A 21,863-nucleotide genomic window follows, 5' to 3' on the forward strand; every position below is an offset into this window, starting at 1 on the left:
AAAGCAACTTAGGGAGACTTATCTTATCTGCAGGTTCTCCAAAGACAGTAAACAGTAAAAAAATCACAGTATTACTTAATCTTGCCACATATAACACAGCATACGTTTGTCATGGCTTATGTGAAACTTTATTGTTGGCGTGCTATGTACCCCCATCTAGGCCTAGGTAGCTACACGACCTTTTACCTACATTTGTCCTACCTTGCTCTGCATGACGGTACTAGCACTGACCTTTTACCCAGTTATGTGCTGAATAAATGTCATCAGTTTCCTTGAAACTAGCCTCATTTATTATGCATGAGGATTTTTAGAAAAGTCCTTGCACATGATATACATAACAGGATTAACATACTCTGTGTAAAAGTCATGGTCATCTTCATCCTAGGGCAAAAGAACTACTTTGCATAATTGCAGGTATTGATTTGGGCTCATTTACATAATCGTACTTACAACATATTGATTGCGTGAGGAACTCTGAGGCTAGTTATTTGGTATAAAAGAACCTCATCTCCAGCAGATAAGGATATGAGACACTTCCACGCTGACACTGAGGTCCTGCAAGCAGAAGCTCCAGCACACAGTGGTCTGACATCTCTTGCAGGGTGTCTGACTCAAGATCAAGATGGGGTCCCTCATTCTCTCCCATCAGGTAATGGAGTTGGCTCTTTCCTAGGGGATTTCTTGGCTTTAATCCCACATACATGCTAGGCACACTTAGGTAGGGTTAGCATCTTAGAAGTATGCTTGGTTACTATCATGTTTATATGCCTGCATATATTCACTGTTTTAGCACCATATTAAAAACTCTACCTTTTGTTTACTCTGCTGGTGATTGTAATCTTTTATATTTGTTTCTGTCTAATGATTGTCTCAGGAAACATGTTTTATACTAGAATGACGCTGGTTCAATCAATGCTTATTGAAAACGTCCCCAACGCTTACTCTGTGTATCTCTCTGAGACTAAGTGAGCACGAGTGACTGAGCGAAAAGTACTGCACTGTTTCCATGATCCCTGATGGATCGAGAGTTGTCATGTTCAGTGGTTTCCAGAAACTGTTCGCTCCTTGGTAAGGGTCGTGTGCTTATAGTGGCACTGTGAGCTAGCTGGTCCTTAGGCCGACATATCCTGCGGGGTGTCTGGAATGAGTTTAGATACCAATCCCTTTGTTTATGTTGTTTGAACAATGCGCAGATCCTGCAGAATTGTAGGAACGACATGACCGGGGGACCTGCTGGGCCATCACCAGTATAAAAGTAATTTTCTGAAAGCAAAAATCTATCTTTGTGGTCATAAAGCGCACTTTCACCCAATAGCATATGGAACTTTGTGCACAGGTGTGCTCTTTGTAAAGACTCACAGTACTATCACCAGGGCCACTGGAATTATATGGCGGAGCAGCACCACATTATGCTACAGTATGGAGTAAATTATGCAGCAAGAAAAGCCAAACTATGCGACACAATGCTGCACTGCAATTTTTTGACAGTATTACTTTTTTGTGATTGGAAAACATAATACAGCCTGGGCAAACGTTTTACATCCATAGCACCAGTACAGCAAACACTTTAAAAAACAACTAAATGGTGACCAGTCAGCCTTTGCACAGGGCCTTTTACTGCATGTGTTGATGGTGCCATGTTTGTACTCACACAAACATGTTTTTGTATAAATCTGTAGATTATGCCTGGATGAAAAATTATGTGGCATTTTTTTTTTATAAATGTGTGCTTTTCCCCTGGGAGCACAATGACGCACACATAAAAAATGCCATATCAACTACAGTATCTGCACAATCTGTAGAGTTACAGATAAAATACATTTTTGTACATCAAAAGGGCCAAAACAACCCCTGACTCATATTTATTTTTTTAGGAAATGTGTGGTTTCTCATGGGGGCCAGAATTGCACCCCATGCCCCCCGGGTAACACACACATTTTCAAAAAACGAATATTAGGACCCATTGGGAGTCGTCCCTAACCACTAATGTTTTTAAAAAATATGTGCCCCTTGGGTGAGGAGGGTGGGGGACAGCCTTTATCACAAGGGCCAACCTCCAAAATATGATCCCTGGTGGCCTAGTGGTTTTCCTGGCTGTGGATCACCGTCGTGCCACGCTCCAGAGCCAGGAAAACATGTCAGGAAGACATCATTGGAAAGGGGAGACTTTCCAATTATGCCTCCCTGCAACCTGGGGAGGCACTGTGGCCCCCTAAAACCTCACCAGACAGTGGAGGAAGAATTGACCTGTTGTCCTCCCCACCATCGGTGGGAATCTGTAACATTAGTCGATTCCGTGTCGCCCCAGCACTTTTATTTAAAAAAAAGGAGTCCTCCCGTGCTTGCACCAGAGGATCCTTTGTAACCCTTCCCAGTGTCGGCCATTATCTTTTAATTCAAACCAGTTTTCATCAATGTTACTAGCTCATTGTACTTCTAAATATGTAATTGGCCTCAAGTTTTTCAAACAATCCTTATCTGAAAGGGGATCTCACCAAATCACCTTTAGAATTGAATTTAAATTGTATGCCATTTTAACTAATTTGACAAATTCCTATGGGCGTTGTGGTTTTCCATATGCTACAACTTATGACTAAAGTCCATTGCACAAGAACCTCCAAACCTGTTATAAAGTTGTCTATAAATCTAATTACATTTGGACCAATTTTACTTGCAGAAAGTGGTGTGCGCACAGCATGGGACAATAATGCCCTCACCTATTCCTTGGGGGATCTGATAAACCTCCTGTGGGGTTATTTTTGAACTATGTTTTTAGAATTGCCTAATATGCTTTAGAAAAAAACATTTGCCATCCAGTTGCCTTCAAATTAAAACCTATTGCATTGCTCCAAAATATCACTGTTAGTACAACACTTTTTCAAACATTACCACACCGAACGTAAACCTCCTCCACCGAACACTTCATTGTCTTTGCTGGTGAGCATTCCCCCTCCCCTCATACATATGCTCCTGGACTGGTGGGTGCTCGGTGCAGCCCTGCTCAGGCTGATGAGGTCTGGACCGATGCAGCCACGTCCAGCTGGGGCCTCACACAGGCCCAGCTGGTTTGATGGAGGACCATGGGTTCAGACTACTGGTCATGCTGCAACTTAACAGAGCAGGCTCAGCAGCTCATTCCTGCCATGAACTCCACTGGAGAGTCTGGGGCCTGCTAGCAACAGTGCACATAGATCTCTCTCCGCAGTCCTCTGCTTATGCAGACCCATCGCCAAGGGTCATACTGATATCTCACTCCTCCAGAACATTCACTCCTTGTGCGGTGTTGACAGGCTCCTTCCCGCACTTAGCAGGCATGCTGAATGCTAGGTGATATCCCTTCCATTCTGGGAAGCTGACTTTTAGACATGCACCAGTTGTGGTTGAACAGCAGTTCTCTGAATAGTCTGCTGAGCACTTTCTTCCTTGCTCATAGAGAACTTGGAACTGGAACCACAAGTGGGCCAGCAGGCCCATACTTGTATGCGGTCAGAGCAGACAGAAGATGGGATCCACTGTCTGCACTTTCAGAACCTGTTTGGAATGTTCTCCTTTCAAGTGTCCAGACAGCTCTCCAGATACAGCCATTGTGTGGAGTGATGCTCCTCACAGCATTGAAGATTTCTGCTTAGAGCACTCACAACAGTGACACACAGAGGTGTGAGGATCTGCACTGGTTTTCATCAGCCACATTGAAGTGTGATCAGGAAAAGACAAATGGGTGGCCTCACCTAAGGGGCCCCTTTCACCGCGAACAATAGAGACTATAGTCACACCCATGACCCCCCACAATCTATTAAATTTAATGATTTAGGAAGACTAATTACTAGAAAAAGGCCTAATCAAATTTCTGAAGAAACCCCTCTATGCTAACTAGGATTCCTACCTCTGAATTCAGGAATGTCAACCACACGCTTTATCTATCTGGAAAAACAATCTCATCTGTTTCTGATTGATCCATCTACCTGCAGATTCCTCAACTTTTGAGTACCCCAGGTGTTTGTCTGGATAAGGAAACATTTCTCCAATAGTTCTCCTACGCCGGCAAGGGATGCTAGCTCCGAGTCGGCCTTGCATACGGCATAGCATAATGTCAGTGGAGCCATAAAGAACCCCCTTTAGCATGCAATGTCTGCTGCTTGACATATTCTAGAGTAACTCTCCTGATGAAAAGTGGGATTATTTACTAGAAAATTTTCCAATCTTGTTACTATTTTAGGTGAAGTTCTCATCAAAATGTCGTAACCAAAGTGATCTAAATTCAAGCCATGCCGAGACTCTGAAGGTCAACTGTCCATCACTGACCCTCACGAAATCGGCCGCTCGTGCTTGGGTTTGGACCAGTATGCTGACAAGCACAGATCTTGTTAGAAGATGCATTCCAAGACACTTAAGGAAAGGAAGGCCAAAATGTTTATGAACTGAGGTCAGGATGTCATAGGGAGTCGCACCTAAATCAAGATCAACATCTCCACCATCTTCAAAATCATCCCAGAGAAAAGACAAAAAGAAAGACATTGATTGTGAAGAATATCTTCAAAAAGCAGATCACTATCCCTTAGACTTGTGCCTTCTCCACACCAGTGTCAGGCGCTGAACATCCATCATCAGAAGTCCTGTCCATTTTGTGCTTGTAGCTATTTATACATATAACTTTATATACATATACATATTAAAATAAAATATTCATGTTCTAAATATGTAACAGCATTGTTCTGTTGAGAATATCAAGAACTTGACCTGTCTTCGTTAGTATCATCTGCTAGCCGTGCGCGTTAATAACCAGATGGTAACTGATGTCAGCACGCCAACGAGGCACTTTATGACTCCACTGACATCTCGTGAGGCCAACTTGGTGCAGATGCCCCCTACTGGAGACATTGGCTATTGGCTATTGGAGAAAAGTATCCGGCCCCAGACTGGCCCCTAGGATATTTAAAAGGTGGGGAGTCTGCAGGGAGACATTTATCCACCAGAACAAAATATAACTTGTTCCATGTTCACAAGGCCAGGCTTGGGGCATCCAAAATGGATGCAACAGGACTCCATTACTCTGGCTCACTGATGCAATCTATGGAAATACCACACAGGCCATGTACACAAACAAGCTCAGCATTTACTTAGGATGTTAGAGCTAGGATCCAGATTAGCACATGAAGCAGGATCTTTACATGAGTTGGCCAGTAGGCCTCCACATCAGTGGCACAGAGAAAAAGGGCTGGTCACATCAACGGATTCACAGAACACGGTACGCTACCATCAGCACTATATGTACTAAACCCATGAGAGGGACAGTGGTCCACTGTCAATGCAATGAGGGCACTCTTAGTGTGCCCTTCCAGGTCACAAGACAGGTCCAGGACCTCACTCATGTCACAAGACAGACTTAGGCCTCTGAGCACACACTAGATTAATGTGAGGCTAGGACCAAAATCAAAATTCAGGATACTGGAAGGAGGCTGGCGGGCACTCAGTGCAGGGGACATTCCCGTCCCATCTATTTATTTTGTACTAATGCCATTATATGTCTCTGATTCGTCTCTTCCTTCAATTGTTTGTAAGTGTACGTGTTCCATTTTTTTCATCCTTTTACTGTGTGAGAATTTTGATATTTGGACTGGGGAATGTGGAATTTGTATGTTGTACTTTGATGCATTTTTTATATCTGTTGTCTGATCGATGCACGTATCAGTCCCGTGTTGTGAGTTGTAATAATCTATCATGGTATGATATGTATGCTCACCATGACTTGCCACTGTATTTTAAACAGGAATCCAGAGGGACGAACAGGCATAAAAGGGTTCGGAAGCCAGATATGGTATGGGCCCAATCCTTGTCTACACCCGGTGTTGACACGGTAAGTTCTCTATTCCCTTCCAAGATGGGCTTCATCCGCACTTAATGGTGATGCTTTTATAATGAGTACTCTGCACTGCACTAGAGTGTTATGAAGAATATGGTGTATGCATTAAGTCAACAGTTTGATCACTCGGTGCTCCAAGTGGCCCTGGGGTGGTCCTTCCATCATTTCTTCAGATCCTTCAGCTGTCCAAACAGATTTATCATAGGTGAACATCCATTTTCGTAGTGATCTGGAGTTCTGCTCAATCTCTGTGTTGTTGGTTTTAGATTGTTTACTTGATGCAGAAGACAAATTGTATTGTAAATATGAGGCTGGCCCTAGATGCACTATAAATGCAAAGTCATTGGTGCAATGCTGAGCATAACTTGTTGGGATCATAGCTCCATGAAGCCTAATTGATTAAGTTATTTTACTCAATTTCCGAGGTGTTGACTGCCTTCATTCTCATTGCAGCTGGAAGAGAACCGACAATGGGTCCTTTGTCTGGAAGGACAAGAAGAAGGTGCTCGAGGTCCTGGCAGTGAAGCGTGAGGGATCGGAACGCTGGGTTCTTCCAGGGGTAAGACTCACAAAGGTGGTGGAGAAGGGCAATGGTCCTAGAGGGATCCAAGGAGGGTGGCAGCATGCTATATCGGTTGATGATACATGGAATTGTAGGAAGGATATAAGTTCAGCTCCTTCTTGGTTGATCATTAATTGAGGAGCCAGAGAAGTTTAACTTTGCTTCTAAGTGTATTTGTTTGAAAGAGTGACCTTATTCATTGCAGAACGTGTTTCATGATGATGTCAGAGATACTCAGGTCACTGTCATTTCCATTCAGTTCCCATTCGATCCCATGCATACAACAACATTTCTAAGGAAGTCCCCGAATCTGAAACCATTCACGGATTGACTGAGCTAGTGAGGTGAATTAAGTCGCCTCCATCAGGCATTCGCACATGAAGGGGCAGTTTTAGGTCTCGCCTGGCACAGCGCATGTGTTGGCCCTTGTGAGACATTTTGTTAACTTAAAAGGGCTTAGAGCCTACGCATTATTTACCACTGGTTAACTTCATCGTCACTCTCTTTTCCATGCTCCTCATCGGTCCTTGTGTGTAAGTTTCACTTCCACTTTGTGTGTTTATCAGTCTCGCAGAGCACGGCTCAAGTACTGCTTTCCTTCAGCACCCATCGTCCTTCCACTTGTCACATGGTTTCAGAGGCACTTTTTAAATTAAAGTTGCAGCAGTCCATAGGAGCGCTTGTGTTTGAAGGCCGATTCCCCTCCTCCGAATCCACCACAGATTGGTGCTTGCCCGCATTGTGACTTCCTTGTCCTCACTCTCCCTGCCCACTGTCCGTGTTGCCTGCTGCCCGCCCTCCCTCCTGCCAGCAATAATAGGCACACTGCACCAGAGTTCTGCGGACTGGGGCTTCTCACTCACCCACTAGGTGACGTATTTTAGGAGCTGCACACTGAAAATGTACATTTAGCCCCTAGTTAGGACACTGGTGGTAGTGGTGGCAGTCAAGCTGGGTAGGTAAGTCCAGTGGCATCGAGAGATGTTTCCTCACATGCAAGAGGAAAAGAGAAGATGGCACTAATGCACAGCTTTTACATGTCACACAGCTTTACTATGCACGCACAGCTTCTACCCTGTTAACAATCATCGAGCTTTTTGCATGTATGTGTTGCGACCTCTAACAAACACCTTTGTAGATCTTGTGCAAGTTATTTCACAATTTCAATGATTTGGCCAATTTAGGGGGAATATAGAAGAGCTCAGAGAGGACTGTGTCAACACCAGGGGCGTATTATACAATGTGCCCCGGGGGCGCAACGCACGTGTGCACCTGCTTTGTGTGCTCCCGGGGTGTAATGGTATGGTATTACAGATGGGGACCCAGACGATTGTGTGTCCTCTTATGTAATACTATGATAGTGTTGGCACGCATGTCGCGACAGCGCTATTATGTGAGGGCGTTCCCTCATTTGCATGGGGGCGTGGCCCCATGCAAAGGAGGAAATCACTTTGCCTCTGCGCCTGCGCCGTAATATTGACACGGGTCCCGAGGCAAACATATCCTTCGGAGGCGCACTGAAAAGGTGGTGTGCTTTCCGTACGCCTCCTAAAGGCAGCCCTCTGGAGAGGGAAAGGGGGTCCTATGGTCAATCACTGCACCTGCCTGCAAGTGGATCTCTCTCATCCCTTCAAAGTACCAGCAGCATGCTGCCTGCACTGTAAAACACAGAGCAGCTTTAAAGGAACCGCCCTGTATTTCGGCGCAAGTTTGCATTCTTCGTAATACAGCACACTGTTCCTGTTTGCACCCGCCGCACCTTTGATAGGTGTGCCATGGCGAAAACAGGGAAAGTGCGCCATATATGTAATACGGCCCATGGTGTAGACAGTTTTTGGTCCCTACCACATCAGACTTCTGACTCTTTTTGTACCTGTTCTTCCCTTTGGATTCCTGTTTAAAATGCATAGGTCTATCACAACTCATAACGCAGGTCTGACCCCCCCAGTCAATCAAGCAGTGATTTTGTTCCTTGCGCAGGGAGTGCATGACCTTTGAACATGCTTTCCTGCTTTGGCCCTTCTTATCATTGGTAAGGTTGTTGCATGTTTGTGAAGCCAGAAGTGGTCCAGGATACAAACGCTGGCTTGAGGTCCATTCAAACATTTTTAGTGTCATAAACCAAATTGGTTAACACTTTTTGTCACCACTAACAAATCACATCCAGCCACACCTGCAATAGATTATATTCATACATCTGCATTAAGTAACAATAAGGAATTATTGAAATGTTCCCCAGTCATCCAGAAACTATTTCCAGAGCAGGGGTGCAGGCCATTGCTTCCACCACACTAAAGTTATAGGATTTGTGAAAAACCTACTTGCTGACTGAAGATGAAGTGTAAGAACTGAGACACTCATTCAGCAGAAGAGTGGGAGGGGGAGTAGGTAAGTGATCAATCCGAGCATGTTAGATTTCATTTGTATGAAGTGATGGCTACAGCTGTGGTGCTGACATTCATGACAAGCATTGACAAAACAAATAGGCCTCGCCTCAGCAACAGATATTGGCAGGATAAGCACTTCTTTCCTTCTAAAGATATGTTCACCTGTGCCTCGCTCACAACAAGGTTTCTGTTTAGTAGATCATTTTTCTTTATCACCTGGGGTGTGTCATGAACTACAAGTTTTCAATGTTTCAGACTTCCATTCACCTGTGATATCCTGCGTTTCAGGGCAGACTGCGGCCAGATGAGAAGCTGCCATCAACACTCAAAGACATCCTGAAGGAGGAATTCTGGGAAACGTTTGAGGCTCTGCTAGAAAATGGAACTGAGGTGCTGCTTTTATAGTTGACTTTTGAATGCATGTTTCTGGAGGGCAGAGGGGTGAATATGTATACAAAGACACATTAATCTGATGTACACCCCTTTAGAGCCCTGCAACCTAATTATATGGTAGCAAGACGCTGCACAAAGATTGGGGTTGGGGGGCATCAATGACACCGCATGTCCATATATTTACTTTCAAGAACCCTTTCCCATTGAACACAGGTAGGCCTCATGTGCCCAAAGCCCTTTCCCATAAAGATCAATTATCCCCCACATCACATGCACACCAGGTTCTGCTTACTGGCATCACCAAGCTGGAATTACACCAGTGAGCAGAGTCTCAGGCCCTCCTCTAGTGCACCTCAGAGCTCACAGACCTTCACCCTCTGCTCCAGAACTCGCCCTCTGGTATCACATGAACAGCTCTGCAGTAGTTTCTGGCAGCTGCTGCCCCTGGTTGATGCAGGCCCCAGTGCACCACAGCATGAGTGTAAACAAACTTCACATACTCAACAAAGTACCATTCACATCAGGGAGCTTGGTGATACAGTGAGCTTGATGAGTGCAGATAGTTCACTCTAGGCATGTTCACTATATCACACATGTGCCAAGGAGCAAGGATTCAAACATGCACTGCAGAGCAACATTCTTGTGCACTAGTAAACAAGCATTGCACAGCATGGACCCCATCCACTGCTACACCATCACAGACTGGGCTGGAATGCTGGCAGCCCCAGAGAAGCCTGCAGCAGTCAAAACAATGAATACCATGTTCATTCCTGGGGGAGAGAAAGTGAGCCCACCACAGTGGTTCTGCTGTTTGTTCTTTGCTGCAACATGCACTACCTTCTAGATGGATACTTCTACCTGTAGATTCCTCACCTTTGAATAGCCCAGCTGCCAGCCTTGATCCAGAAACATCTAACATCTCCCATGCGGGCTCCAACTCCACACCAGAAATTGAGTTGTGGTGACCTCACTTGAACCATATAGCTCTCACCCTGGTACTCTGACGTCAGAGCATCTTCCCTCAGCTCTGCGGTGGACGGCCTTTGCTCTCCAGATTGTTTTGGGTGCAATGCTGGGGACATGGTCCCACCTAAATGTCAGGTTTTAAGCCCTGCCATAGGGAAAGATGTCCATCCACGATTAACATGAGGACTGTCTATGATGTCGCCACCCCTCGACAGGGAGTCAAAGAAACCGGTAGGTTTGGGAGGGAAAGTCCTTTTGTGCAGGAAGCCTAGTATTTTTCTCTCTAAATGCCACTTGTCCTCTGGGTTGCTATACCCCTGCCCTTTTCAGTGTGGCATCCTTAGTGCCCAGCAGAACACCTAAGGGACCACTGTGCAGAAGTAGCCCGCGATGGACAAGATGCCTCTCACCACATCATCAGGGTAGGCTTAAACCCAATGGACTGCGTTGCCAGGACCACGTGTTCCTCTGTTAGCTTGAGAAGGCACGCCTGGCGATGCTGCTCTACAGGCTTCTTGGCAGATGAGCCAAATACTTTGATGGACATGCCGTTTGATGGGGAGTGGCTTTTTGTCAGAACTAAAGACATCTCTCTGGGACTCTTTTTTTCTTTGACCAAACTCACACAACAGACCCATAAGAAAGGCAATACACAACATTAGTCTGCCAGTAGTGTCCTTGAGTGTGCCATCAGTTAACATCCTTTCATTAAGTTTCAATAACTCGTTTATATATACAAAATTACATCGTATCAGTGTAATTAATCAATTACATTGTGAACGCTGACCAAAAATTTAGGCCTAGAGGCTTCTGGTAGTTCCTCTGCATAGACATTCGGTTGCACCTTACAGAAAACAAGATCTTTGACCCATTTAATCAGTGTTTGAGCAGCTCTAGTGCTCCAGCGCATGGCCACAGCTCGCTTTGCAAATAGAGTGGCAACGGCAACTATACGCCTGTTGCATGGTTTAAGTCCTTTGAGATATCCCAGTAGACAGATCTCCGGTGTGCAATGAGCTGTTTCTTATTCCATTTCAGTTAGTGTCTGTGCCACTTTCTTCCAAAACTGCGCTATTGCAGCGCACTTCCACGCGGGATGTATAAAGTCCACCCCATCCCGCCCACAGCGTGAACATCTGTCATCGTCTCGTAGGCCAAACTTCCTCAATTGTGCCAGAGGGTAGAAGGCTTGGTGCAAATATTTAAAATGAATAATACGGAGATTACAGCTAGCAGTCAAATCCCTAGTCAGTTTACCGCTGACTTCCCAATTCTCCCAGGGCATGGGGGACACAGGCACCAAGCTCCATTTATCTAGTGCCGATGACACCGGGCAATCATTCTCACGCTGAGATGCATTGTTATCAGCCCCTTACTGTCGCTGCTGCTCAATAAGGCCTGTAGCGCCTTCAGCCCAGTTGGTTCCTGCGGGAAATCCAGGCTAAAGGAACGCACCGCCGCGCGCAGCCTGGAATATATAAACCCATGCATTGCTTTGTATGGTTGCCCTGCTTGAACATCATTTAGCGTTATAAACGTGCCATTTCTGTACATATCCCCTAGCTTGACAATCTGTAGTATCTCCAGTGCCCCGCGCTCGCGTGCCACCGAGATTCTCGGCTGGCCCTCGATGTGTAGACCTGGCGCATATATGAGACCTCTCCCAGCACGCGTGGCGAGCGCATTCCACGCCCAAACCGTACAATCAACTGGATTGAATCCCTTCCTATGACTTCCTCGCAGGGATATCATATTTTAGCCCTCAACTGTGCGGGATGGACTGCGTCCGCCTCAACTGCCAAATGCGGCCAATATTTTTGGGGAAATCTCCAGTATTGCGCAAACTGTGCCTGAGCACATAAGTAATCCAAGCGTATATCTGGTGCCTCGAACCTTTCAAATGGAAGGGTCAGCGTGCTCCAACTGCATCTCGGTTTCTTACCAGCATACACCAATGACAGCAATTAAGTTTTATTGGTACGTTAACAAATAAGTAGAGTAGCTTAGGCACAATCATCATTTTTACCACAGATATTCTGTCCGCCAATGATAGCGGTAAGCGCGTCCAGCGTGATATTTTCTCCGTAATGTCTGTCACCACCTTCCCATAATTCATTTTAAGTACCATTTCAGGATCTCTGTGCACCCACACACCGATATATTTCACTAGGTCCACAGCCCAAGATAATGGATAGTCCATCTGAAACTGTTGCGTGCTGTCTGTTAACGGTAGGATAGTAGATTTCGCCTAATTGATTCCCAACCCTGAATGCCACTCAAACATGACATACTCTCTCAGCAGGGTCGCCAAAGGAGTAGCTGCGTCTTGCACATATAGTAACATGTCATCCACATAGAGTGAGATGACCAGCGGGCGCTGTCTGAACCCCAATGCGGCAACTGCATGCTTCTGATGGATTTTACAATCCAACGGTTCTAATGCCAAGGTAAATAACATCGGCAACAGTGGGCATCCCTGCCGCGTGCCTCTATGGACTGGGATTGCCTCAGTTACCCAGCCATTAACTCGCAGCCTAGCACGCGAGTTGGTGTACAACAGCCTTATCCACTTCAAGAAGAATGGTGGCATTCCCATTCTTTGCAACACTGCAAACATATACCCCCATTGTAACGAGTCCAAAGCTTTGGCGGCATCCAACAACACCGCCGCTGCTGGGGTATCAGTGTCTAGATGGTGCATTACCGCAAATATAGTATGGAGATTATAAACTGTAGATCGTTTGGGGATAAACCCCGATTGGTCAGGAAGGACCAGTTTAGGGATCGGTGGCTGCAGCCGACATGCTATAATTTTTGCTAAGATTTTGGTATCTATATTTATAAGCGACAGCGGCCTATATGAGTCGCACTTGTTAGCCACTTTATCAGGCTTCAAAAGTGTGACCAACAAGGCTTCCCTGAGAGATGGGAGGGCAGCACTCCTGCCTCATACGCTTTGGCGTATACCTATAATAATTGCGGGGCAAGCTCTTCACGGTAAGCCTTGTAGAACTCACTGGGTAACCTGTCTATTCCAGCCGCCTTACATGTGGACAATGCCATTATAGCTGCCTTTACATCCTCCACATCAAAAGGTTGGGTCAGATACTCACGCTGCCCATTCGATAACCACCCCAAGGCGATATCACCTGGATAATTCACGATCTCGTGCTCAGGAGCTGTTTGCATGGACTCATACAATTTAGAATAATAGTCAATGAAAATTTTACTTATCTCAGGGGCAGAATACTGGACAACCTCTATTTCATCTAGCAATGCTGTTATGTATTCCTGTCCCCTAGGTAATGCTAATTTACATGCCAATGAACAGCTAGGCCTACCTCCCTCACCACAGTACCTTGCCCTTGACCTCCGGGATTTATGCAATACCTCCTGGTCCGCTGTTTCATTGTATTCCGTGACAATTTCCCTTTTGTGGGCCAAAGTGTCAGCTCTGGGGTCCCACTCGTAGTCACGTTCTGGCTTGCCGATTCTATCTGCTAGGGTCTGCATCCTATTTCATAGGTCTTTTAACACTCCTGCTTGGGCGCTCATGAATTCCCCCCTTATGGTGACCTTGAACGCCTCCCACATGGTGCCTACACTTTCCACTGTGCTCACATTTTCTGAGAAAAAGTTAACAATTGCCTCCCTTATTTTGGCCCAAAAAACTATATCTGTCAGTGAAGATGGCTGCAATCGCCACCGGAATGAGGGTCTGCTGCACGCCAGCATCTTTAGCGTAAATAACACTGGGGCGAGATCAGACAACGTCCGGGCGAGATGCTTAACTGAAATGGCCCAATCCAACCTGGACCATGAACCTGCTTCGATCAGTTCCCCCAAGAACATTGCTGCTTGTTTGCCTCATCCCTCCGCATTATTAGATCGGTCCATTCTAGAATATAGACATACATTCATATCACTCCCCATAAGAACACCGCTGGCGGGTAGGATGCAATGCGTCTCCACACATCATTAAAAAAAGCAGGATCGTCAATATTCAGCCCATGAGTATTAACTAGGAGAATCAACGTATCACCCTACTTACCCAGTGCCAACAGAACCCTCCCCTGCTCATCCACTCCGGACTTGATAAAGGTATATGGAGTCCCTTTTTTAATCAAATGCAACATGCCCCAGGAGTATGAGGAGAAGGAGGAGGCAATTCTCACCGTGGCCCAGCGGGTTCCTACCTTCAATTCATAATTTGTAGTTAAATGCGTCTCCTGGAGACACTCAATCTGTACATTTTGTCTATCCAAATAGGCTAGCACATTACAGACTTTTTTTAGGTTATTTAACCTCCGTACATTCCAAGTTATTAACTTGATACTATCACTTAGATCTGTCCAATCCCATATTTGCCACAGTACATTCCATGAGATATTCAAGTGTGATCAGACCATACAAAATTGTACATTTCACATCAATCCCCCCTGAGTCTGCCATGTCCTACCCCCTCAATCCCCCCACCCACTTCAGCACCCCCAACTTGCTAAAGATAACCCGAACTACAATAACTGCATCCAGTTAACCCATAGGAACCTCAGGGGTATTCCCATATGCTTATCCTTAACCCGACAAGACATCCTCGTCCCTCCGATAAGGCATATAGGAGAACACCATTATACAACTTTCAGTTCACATTCTCATGCCCTGGTGCCACTCGTCCCTTTTACAGTGCTTACCACAACTTGCTCGTACTTTAGTTGTTTGATCAGCCAGTGTACATCATATAAGACTTGGGACCCTGGACTTTATATTAGTCCCGCATGAATCTCTTTGCAGTCCTTGCAGCCCATTGTCACACTGCAAGCCCCATTTGCTCTTCCTCCACAAGTCCTGCAGTAGGTTCCCGCCTGCGTTTCTTTAGACTTTTCGTGTGTTCCATGGCCGCTCACAAGTTTGTGAATATCTTGGACGCCCCCTCCACTCCGATCTTCAAACACACAGGATATAGGATGGCATATGGAATGTCCTCTGCTTGCAGTATTTTTTTTGTCGGGAGGAACTCCATCCTAGTAGCTTGCACTGCAGTGGTGAAATCCGGAAAAAACTCTATGTTGTTCCCTTGATGTGTGATCTGCCTCTTCTCTCGTGCAAGCCTGACGATTGTGTCCCGATCCCAATAATTCAGCAATCTCACGATTATAAGGCGAGTCAGGGCACCTGGATTTGGGCACACGGAAAGTGAACGATGAGCACGTTCTACTACCAACATTGGGGATAGATTATCAGTACCAAAAATCTCTTGCAACAGCTTCTCTGCATAGTGCTCTATTTTGCCAACATTTGTTGACTCCGGCAGCCCTATTATTCTTACATTATTTCTTCTAGACCTCGCCTCCAAATCCTCATTTTTAGCCTGTATAACCACCAGCACTATTTCCATATTTACCGTTTTGTCTGACACTGTATGCAGCCCATCGTCCACCGTGGAAACACGTTTCTCTGCCTCTCCCAGTCTGGCACCATGCTTGTCTAACTTGGCTGCCATATTGTCCATCCGCAAATTCAATGCATCAATCTTCCCATCGATTGTCTGCAAACTGTGCTGCATCGCAAGCAGTGTGGACTCAAACATAGGGGTGGCATTTGACAGGGTCTCCACCTCTGAACCTGATGCTGCTTTTCGCTGTGACCGGCTGGCTTTAAATGTGAGGCGCGGCTGCATTTTACCTGGTTTGCCCATGTTTTACAATCCTTTGCAGCACTATCTATGATGTTTTAAGCATTAGGTTAGGCTTCAGCGGGCTTACACCACCTGGCCTTAAGTTTTTGCAGTCCCGTGAGAAGTCGCTCGATCTGCTAGTAAGCACAATCCCTTAGCATGCCACTTGGACTATGTCCTGAATATCTATCTCCCACCTCACCTTCAGCAACTCCAACACTGGAATTGTTCTGTTGACTCTGGGACTGTAGATCTCAGTCTCATAGCACGATGCACAATAGCGAAGCCGCTGCTACGCTCTGCTGACACCCTGGGGGCTACCTGTCTTCACATGTCACTGGCTCACGCTGTATGAGACCCCTGTTGGTCACTCTCTCTGCTCTCAATCGTGCACTACTGCTGCAGGGGGCCAGGGTTGCCACATGAAAAATGCTGCCTATGCACTCAGCTTACAGCCATGCCTGACACTCCAGCTCAGGCCCAGTCGGTTTTTATTTTATTTATTTTTATTTGATTTGGGGGTTCCGCAGGAAGCCTCCGCGTCCTCCTCTTATTATTCACCGCAGCCAACCCAGCTATCTAAGAAGGACAGGATTCACACAATTCAGCACTTGATTTTGTCGCACCCGGTAGGCAAATGTTTCCTTCTGAAACCGGGGACCCTTCACTGGCATCCGTGCCCGGTTCTTCAGCCACTAATCTGTCCAGGCACCTCACAGCAATTTATATGTCCCCCGCGGTCCATGGTGGCAGCCATCCTTTCCCCGTAGGCAAACCGTCTTACCAGAGGGGTGTCGGCAGTCTGTATCACGCGGCCGGGCTTCCCAGGCCTCACTTCAATTGCCGCTGGAGGTCACTTTATCGATACCATGAGCTGCACCATTTCATCTCAGCAGCAGCGGCATGTCGTTTCCCACAGTGTAATTGCACAGGGCTAGCAGCCCTGCTTATGGTTAGAGCGCAGTGGCAGCATCTGATTCCGGCCACCCTCAGCGGCCTCCATGCCACAGCTACTTGGTTGCCGAGTGCCCACTCTCAATGCTCCATTGTTGCATGGCTATCCCTCAGCGCCCCAAGCATCTCCGTGTGCTGCTTGCCTTGCAGTGATCAGGGCCCGAGGAGTATCGGCCCGCTGTTCCACTTCCGAAGGCCTCAGCAAAGAGTCACAGGCGCCATGTTGTCGGTACCGCGGTTTCTGCAACTCACTCTCGTTTTACCGCTTTTAGGAGTGCCACAGGGTTTTCACTTCCTTCCGAGCGGCGTCAGCGCAATTCCCGACACTTTGCCTCTCCAGATGGGTCGTTTCGCCTCACCGGTAATAAGGATATTGGTCGGATTGTTGGCTCAACCGGCACAGCTGCACTAAAGCGCAGTCATCTTGCTGTGCGCCCTCTAGCACCCCCCCATCTCTCTGGGACTCTAAGGGTTTTTGCTCATTTTAAGGACCCAAGACCTTTGGCAGAGCCTTTCAGTGCAGATGGAGCCAGTCACACACAGTAGCACCCTCTTGTCCTTCAGGACAGAAATAGAGGCAAGGGATGTGGGCAACAAGTCCAACATTCATTCACCTCCTCTTCTTCCTCCTCTCCACCTAGGATATCTCATTAGTTACTCTGTGATGGCGCACATGATGCCAGTTGGAGGACGGGTATCCTCTTTTCTTCATGCTTGGCAGATTATAACTTCAAACCACTGGGTCCGACAAAGCAAAGACAATGAATATTCCCTACCCTTCCTCCAACAGCCCCCAACACTATTTTTCTCCAGGACACCATCTTCAGATCCTGCACCAGGAGGTACTGCCCTGCTGCAGAACGGATCAGTAGAGTTAGTACCAGAAGCAGAAATTGCAAAAACATACAGTGCGTCGGCCTACGTGGAAAGGTATGCCCAGATGCAGGTCCCATGCACACTGTATCACTAGATGCAAGCTGTACCGAGATGATGAGCCCATAACTAGGGCAAAACCAGTCCTGAGCTGCTTGTGTTCCATATCAGGAAGGACCAGACATGGCAGTTTGGGCTGCAATGTTCCGATTGGAACAGGGTCAAGACTGATTTGCATATAGCTGGGTCCAAACTGAGGAGACACGGTGTGCAAAATAATGATGAATTGTGATGTGGGGACCAGTGGCAGAGAATATTTGAAGCATTCCATCCATTATTTTTTTGTTATAATTTAGTGTGTCGCCCTAAGTAGACCGGGTATGCCCCAACCAGCGTGTCAACCCCAGAGAACTTGGTGATCCAGGACTCCACCTCCAAAGTTAAATCTGGTGCATTCCCTGCCACTCCAATGGACAAAACCCTGGATGCCTTCAGAAAGAGGGTTTTCTCTTCCACCAGCCTGGCACTGTGGTCAGTGAACACGGCGTGCCTCTTGGGCTGATACTCCCATACTATCTGGGACTCGGTTGCACCAGTATTGCTCATGGTCTCGAGGAAGCCCAAGCCATAGTCTCTCAAGCGATTGCTGATGATGTGGACTGGATGTGACTGACTAACTGGACAGACCAATATCACTGGAAGTGGCCCTTAGGTGCCACGCCTGGCTCAGAACCACTAGCTTTTCAGAGGATGTTCAGTCCTCACTCATGAACATGCCTTTTGATGGCTCTCTGTTGTTTGGAGGCAGTAAGTATAATCAAGAACACAGGCAATTATGGGTACAGTCAAGAATAGAATACAAGAGATGTAATAAGGAGGCAAAATCATGAACATGGTAAATGATGATGAAAGCTTGCAGGGTATAGGAACGTGCGATGAGGGAAGTACACATGGTGCAATATGCAAACACAAGTCACAAGTGAAGCAGGGAGGTGTTCAGTATGAAGGCCGCAGGCCGCAAAATAAGATAGAAGAATGCTGTATGCAACCGTAACAGTATAGTGTAGTAGTTTAGGCCATAGATGCAGCAAGGATGTTGGGGTTATGGAAAACGATTAGATGACAGCAGGCAGAATCCATCAATAGGTGCATATTGTACAATGCAAACAGGCAGGATGCAGCGATGAGACTACAGAAGGTGATCTTAGTAGACTGGATGCAGTAAAGCCTGCGCTGGTGCTAGAAGGAAGAGGAGAACACTAAGTGGGAAGAGACAGTCCTTAGGTCTGTTATTGCCAATGTAACACCAGACCATTTGTTGATTTGACCCCCACAGGTATACAAAGGTTACCTGGATGACCCCAGAAACACAGATAATGCATGGGTTGAGATACACACAGTGAATGTGCACCTTGAATCCCCAGAAGATTTGGATCTCCTGGAATTGGTAAGATCTTGCTTGTGTGAACCTCATGATTATCTGTGAGCAGGAAAAGATTTAGTTAAGCATGATTACCTTGCTTTCATACATTTGGGCCATTATTACTTAGTCCAGTTGAAGTGGAAATTTACAATACACTATGTTGCATGACCTTGCATAGGAAAACTACTGTGTTGCTCACAGAATGGCCTTTGCAGTGTGAGCCAGAGCATGAGAGCAGTGGTACCTGCAGAGATGAAGGATGTGATTAGAAGCAAAGAACAGGACAGTAGCTGTGCATGCTTGCAAGAACAGCGTTGAGCCAGGATGAGCAGATGAGGATGGCACTAAAACAACCGTCCTCGGAAATAGGGAAAAAAGTGGCCTTGTGGTTAAAAAGACTGGCCCTGTACAACCAGCAAGCCGTGACCTAGAATGTAGAGCCAGATAGGCCTTACTCGTATTTGGTATGCATAGTGACACTCCCATAATGTGAAATTGATATCCAAATATGGAAAGTATGTTGTTTCCTGCTTCGATCTTTGTGCATTAGTGATAATCAATATAATGCCTGATTACCTGGTGAACAGCACCCTTACAGCAAAGTTACAGTAATGCATGTATTGCAAGATATTACAGTGTAATTGCAACTGATTGACTGTGGAAGGATCACATTTATTTAACTGAAAGTGTATAAGAATGTTATCATTTACGTAATGGGAAGATCTCTAGGAACATTTTGTTTGGTAGTTTTATATAGCGCAAACTCGACCCGAAGGTATGAGGTATCTCATTGCTTTAAATGAGCACCAGTTGGCTTACAGATGGACACATTCATTTTGTTAAGCACGAGGAGATTAAGTGATTTGCCCAGAATCACAGTGTGTTGAGCATCCCTTTTGAGACTCGAACCCAGTTCCTCAAATTCAAGGTCGACCGCTCTAGCCGTTAGGTACACTCCCCAATGATCATTGCTGTTATCCATTGAATAGTTCATACTGACACCAGAAGTCCCCTGAAATTACTTAGAAGTAGAAGACTGACAGGTTTGGTGGCTGGTACAGGGATATATCTTGGACCTGGCTGTCAGAGCTGAAGCCCTGAGGGAACAGATGAGCAAACTCTTATCCATGCAGTACCCCTGTCAAATAAATCAGATTTTTCTCTTAGGGTCTTGCCCGTCAACCAGATCGTTTGTCACACTTGAATTGTCTGGGTCTGATTCGCAAAGGTAGACTTACACTCTTGTTTAAGTCTACTATTTTTTTATTATTTACAAACTACCAGTATAATTTTATTAATAGTAATTTTACGACTGCAACGACTCTGCAGTTAGGCTGAGAACTCCATACATAAAAAGATAGGAAAGGCTCAGAGAGTTTCCTTCCACATTCCACACTGCGCCAGTGGAGTGTGAGTGAGCAAAGAGAATGGGTGTTGGAAAGTCAAGCAGGGCCTGAGGGACGAAGGATCCCTGCCATTACATGTGGCACCCAGTGGGAAATAAGGCATGTAAAATGTGGAGCTCTTGGTGACATTCTGAAAAGCAAGGTACCTTTAATTTGGATAGTTTGGAATATTTGAGATCAGTTTTGTTGAAACAAGGTAATAAAGTTACATTGTAGCAATGAATTGCTTATTTGCAATCATGCAAGGAAGTTTTACATTTGGAATCTGCTTATATGACTAGGGTACAAGTTAAACCGATTTAAAGGACAGAGATACAAGTGGTAACTGAATCGGATTGTGGCCTGGGCCCTGCTATGCAAGCCCAGGGCCAGTGTTCTGTGTAAAAGGTATATGGTAATTAGGTGAAATTACAATTTATATGGCAATCTACCTGTAAGCCCCTAGTATATGGTAGGGCATGTATGTTTAGAGACCCATTATATTTAACGCACTTAAGTGTGAACTGCAGTGTAGTCTGCGGTCATTTTAAAAGCCAGCCCTGCCTTGCAGGCTGCTTTTACAATAAAACTATGACCAAATTTGACTTTGGAATTAAAGGTACTTCCAAAGTCTAAAACTACTTTTTTGTACATATGTCACCCCTAAGGTCTACCCTAGATACCCCAACAAGGGTAGGGTGCCATGTTAAAATAAGGTGGAGCGTCATAAAAGATGTTTCATATGCCCTGGTGATGGTCAAAACTACCACATTTGTTATTCCGCATTGTAGCACTTTAGCTCCATAGTCTAACATGGGAAGGCTTTATTTAAAATCAATAAAGTCTAACTGTTGACAGACGTTAGCTAAAATAATAATTAAAATTGTTAAAATAATAGTTTGAATAAATCCAACAATTTACCAAGGTTGGATTTATTATAACTATGAGAGAAAAGAAGTTATAAAACGTGCTTTTCTGATGTGCCAGAATTCAGCTCTGGAGCAGCCTCTCCTGATTGGCCAGCCTTTGACAGGCTGAACCAAACTGTTCTGATGAGGTGTGAAGTTGCCTGAAAGTAAACAAAGAGACATCTGTTGGGAGAAGATCTGCAGCTGCAGAGCAAAAGGGAGGAAGGGAGCCGGATAGCCAAACTGGTCTTCAAAGGGAAAAGGACAGTACAGACAGGAACTAGGCCCACTCCCCCTTCCTGTACCCCCAGCCAGATGGGAGCCCCTGCAATTGAATTAGTGGAGGGATTGTAAGGGGGGGGGTGTTAGGGGAAGTTACCTACACCTCTAGGTTTGGTTATCCAGACCTGAACCTCCAACAGAGATTTCCTCTATTTTGTATTTTTGTAAACAGTGCTTTCTGGGATAAGAAATGCCA

At 45.8% G+C, this 21,863-nt stretch overlaps 1 protein-coding gene across 1 annotated transcript in view; it reads left to right on the plus strand.

Moving 5' to 3' along the window:
• Positions 1 to 21,863, plus strand: part of LOC146808503 (transient receptor potential cation channel subfamily M member 2-like) — a 637,932-nt gene that overhangs the window by 601,075 nt on the left and 14,994 nt on the right. Inside the window, exons 19-22 of the mRNA XM_085623963.1 lie at positions 5,768 to 5,854; positions 6,314 to 6,419; positions 9,098 to 9,199; positions 19,006 to 19,116. Coding sequence (XP_085480089.1) covers positions 5,768 to 5,854; positions 6,314 to 6,419; positions 9,098 to 9,199; positions 19,006 to 19,116 — 406 coding nt within the window. The remainder of the gene's footprint in view (positions 1 to 5,767; positions 5,855 to 6,313; positions 6,420 to 9,097; positions 9,200 to 19,005; positions 19,117 to 21,863) is intronic.

The sequence above is a fragment of the Triturus cristatus genome, chromosome 8 (genome assembly GCF_964204655.1).
Source record: "Triturus cristatus chromosome 8, aTriCri1.1, whole genome shotgun sequence".
Taxonomy (NCBI): Eukaryota; Metazoa; Chordata; class Amphibia; order Caudata; family Salamandridae; genus Triturus; species Triturus cristatus.